Source organism: Pelodiscus sinensis, chromosome 1, assembly GCF_052426305.1.
Source record: "Pelodiscus sinensis isolate ZL-2025 chromosome 1, ASM5242630v1, whole genome shotgun sequence".
In the NCBI taxonomy this organism is placed as follows: Eukaryota; Metazoa; Chordata; order Testudines; family Trionychidae; genus Pelodiscus; species Pelodiscus sinensis.
Window position 1 is genome coordinate 354,636,202 of NC_143052.1, and position 3,521 is coordinate 354,639,722.

The 3,521-nt window shown below is 53.5% G+C and overlaps 1 protein-coding gene across 1 annotated transcript; it reads right to left on the reverse strand.

The window, feature by feature from the left end:
• Positions 1-685: 685 nt before the first annotated feature.
• On the reverse strand, positions 686-1,636 carry LOC102463410 (olfactory receptor 52B2-like). The gene has a single exon (XM_006128582.4). The coding sequence runs from the start codon at positions 1,634-1,636 to the stop codon at positions 686-688; it is 951 nt and encodes a 316-aa protein (XP_006128644.4).
• Positions 1,637-3,521: the final 1,885 nt, after the last annotated feature.

The following is a 3,521-nucleotide window of genomic DNA, read 5'->3' on the forward strand; positions in this document are numbered from 1 at the left end:
CCCCGTGTCAGTGTCAGCTACTCTGAGCGATGGAAAGGTTTTCCTAAGAGCTGCCCCCAAGCTCCCTGCCCCCCATTAACCTCTTGCTTCGTGCCCTGCAGTCACTGGGCCAGGAGAACAATTGGAACATGCACAGGAACGGCCACACGGGGACAGAACAAAGGGCCACCTAGCCCGGTGTCCTCTAGTCGCACAGTGGCCAGTGTCAGGTACCCCAGAGAGAATGAACAGGACAGGGAATCATCAAATGATCCATCCCCTGCCACCCATTCGCATCTTCTGGCAGAGGCTGGGGACACCGTTCCTGCCCAACCTGCCTAATAGCCATTGATGGACCTAACCCCCATGTATGTAGTTAGCTCTTTTTTAAACTCTGTTATATTCTTGGCTGTCACAACATCCTCTAGCAAGGAGTTCCACAGATCAACATCCTCTTGGTAAGAACCTTTACAACATGTGGAGACTTTTATCAGCACTCTCCCAGTGCCCCCCAGCCTTCTCTCAAGAAGGACCCATGTAGTTCCGTGCACCTGGACGTACAACAAAACATCCAAGGAGCTGAAAAAGTCTGTTTTGCAACTGGGAGCTAGAGTGGTAACGTCCATGTGTCGGTGCCGAGGGGCCCTCTTCTTGCATTGTGGAAGAAGCCTGTTAGTAAGTCAGATGGCTCAGGACTCAGCACCATTTAGCACCAATTCCCCGTCCGAGACAACACACAGCTCACTTGTTCCCGCAGCTGCTTGGTTTTCACCCCGTAAACAATGGGGTTCAGCATGGGGGGGACAAGTACATAGAGATCGGCCAGCAGGATGTGAAAGTGTTTAGGGATGTTCTGACCAAAGCGGTGGCTAAAGACACTGAAAAAGGCTGGGGTGTAAAATAAGAGGATGATACAGACGTGGGAGCCGCAGGTGCCGAAAGTTTTGCGCTGGGCGTCTTTGGTGGGCAGCTTGAAGACAGCCCTGAGGATCAGCACATAAGATACAGCGATATACACAACGTCTAGTACAAGGGTTAACAAAGGCACTGCGAGGCCATACCAGATATTTGGGGTTATGTCTGCACAGGCCAGCTTGGCCACCGCGATGTGCTCACAGTAGGAGTGTGGGATGACGTTGCTGGCGCAGAAGGGCAGCCGTTTGAGGAGAAAGACAAAAGGGAAAACCATACAAAAGCTTCTGACGACAATGGCCGTGGCTATTTTCCCGATCTTCTCGTTGGTGAGGACAGTCGTGTACCTCAGGGGGTCGCAGACGGCGACGTACCGATCGAACCCCATGGCCAGCAGGACGCCTGACTCAGCAACAAACACAAAGTGCACAAAAAACATCTGGGTGAGGCAGGCACCGAAGGAAATGGCCTTGGGTCCAAACCAGAAGATGGCCAGCGTGTTGGGCACGGTGCAGGTGGATAACAGTACGTCGGCCACCGCCAGCATGGAGAGGAAAATGAACATGGGCTCGTGCAGCCTGCGCTGGGTGGCGATGAGCAGGAGGAGACCACAGTTCCCCAGAACAGCCGCCGTGTACATCAGCACGAAGGGGATGGAGATCCAGGGGTGCCAGGGCTCCAGGCCCGGGATGCCGACCAGGACGAAGGTGAGGTGACTGAATGTTGTGCTGTTGGGCGCGGCCATGGGGCGCTGAGGGCTCCGTTTGGGCGCCGGGCCCGGCTGGAAGCAGAGACAAGGTCAGTGCTTGCTGGGGTCGCGGCTATTTCACATCGACAGCCCCATTAACAGTCTATAGCGTAATCCCCCCAACTCGCCCCCCCCCCCCACACACCCCTGCAGGGCCACAAGGGCTCAAGGGGAAGGGGGATGGGCAGTGCTCTCCAGGCTTGTGCTTCGCACGGGGGGAATTCCATCCCGAAACAGGCACATTTGGGGGGTTAATGGAGACAGGGCCCTTGAAATGAGCTTGTGACTGGGGGCGGTGACTGACAAGCCCTCGGGGGAGGCCTCCTGAGGGGCTGACACGGCCCCTGCCTCTCACCTTCCCGCTCTCTGGGGCTCCTCATTGCCCTGTCCTGCTGGGCCAGCTCCCTGGTCTCCCCCAGCCAACGCCCCAGACCGAGGTCCCTGCCCCCACCGAGAAGCAGCAGAGACACTGAACCTCTTCAGGTGCAAGGAGAGTGCAGTGTAGGGCCCAGCATCCTGGGACACCCCTCCCCAGCTGGGATCGGACCCCAAAGAATTAAATCCTTTAGCAGTGGAAGGGGGGATGGGCACACTGGTTGCCCCCATAGGGAACAATTATTTACATTGGGTTTAATAGAAAATAAAAATGATTTTCTTAAGCACGAGCAGTAGGATTTAATTAGTGATAAGTGAGAACAGGCCGAGCAAAGTAGGTTACAAACCAAAAATAACAAAATCTCTTGGCTAATTCTCCACTGAAACCTCAGGAGAAACTTACTCAAACTCCCCCTAGAGCCTCTTTTCCAGCTGCCCCTCCAAACCAGGCTGTCTCCCCACGCTGGGGTCTTCGGCTCCTTCCTTCAGGTGCAGCCCGGCCAAAAGACCCAGGCCTCTGCTTTCCTCTTCTTTTGTAATCTAGGCCACTCCCTACCAATCCCTGCTAGGACTTAAGGGCAAAAGAGATTGTTTAACCGTCACTCATCAAGACTTTGAAGATAACACCCGCCAGGTCTACACGTTTGATCCCCACAGAGTATTCCCCTCTCCGCGTGTCTAATTTTACACACACCATTGACACGCATATTGAAGGAAGGGAAACAGACCCAGCGGATTGTGACATGAAAATTGGTTTGCACGAAATAATTCGCTCAAAGCACATTTGAGTCACATAAATTCATGTCCATCCCTCGATTTCATAAAGCATAGAGGGGCGTCCATTGCAGGGCTTTCTTTGCTGTACTGCAAACTGAGTTCAAAGCTGAATGTATAGCTGTACCCATCAGAACCGTACCCTGGGACAGTGACCCGTCAGGGAGCGCAGACGTGAACACCCGCAAACCCAAGGGAACAAGCTACAAAGCAAGACTGGCCGGGCGGATAACTCTCTAGGACTAGACGCAGAAACACACTGACAGGCGGAGTTCAGCTGTGCGACCTCTGGAAACCATCTTCTCCCAGCTCTGTTCCTTCTCTGTACTTCCCCACTGAGCGATGCTGAACACAACAGTAGGCAGCGGAGCAAGCAAATACACCGACCGCTCCACATCTGGTCACATCAGAGAGGGTGACTCCCAGAGTCACAGATTCGAAAGCCAGAAATCACTCCTGGGACCATCATTCTGCTCTGGGACTCCGAGTGCAGAAGGCGAAGGTCTGCAAAGCTCCAAAAGAAAAGAAAAATCCCACCTTTGCCTCTCCAGGCACTGGTTACAAAAACTTCCCCCCCAATCACAACACACAGATTTTGGGGAATCGCTGCCACCATCCAGTGATTTTTATCCCTAAAAAAATCAGAGGTGAACACTTGAACCCACCCCCACGGATACCCCGAGTTCCTTTGCCTTAAAAGAGCTTGAAAAAAGAAAAGAGGAAAACAAGCTGC

Excerpts from the sequence above, each read along its gene's own strand:
- LOC102463410 (XM_006128582.4), bottom strand. The coding sequence starts at position 1,636 with ATGGCCGCGCCCAACAGCACAACATTCAGTCACCTCACCTTCGTCCTG.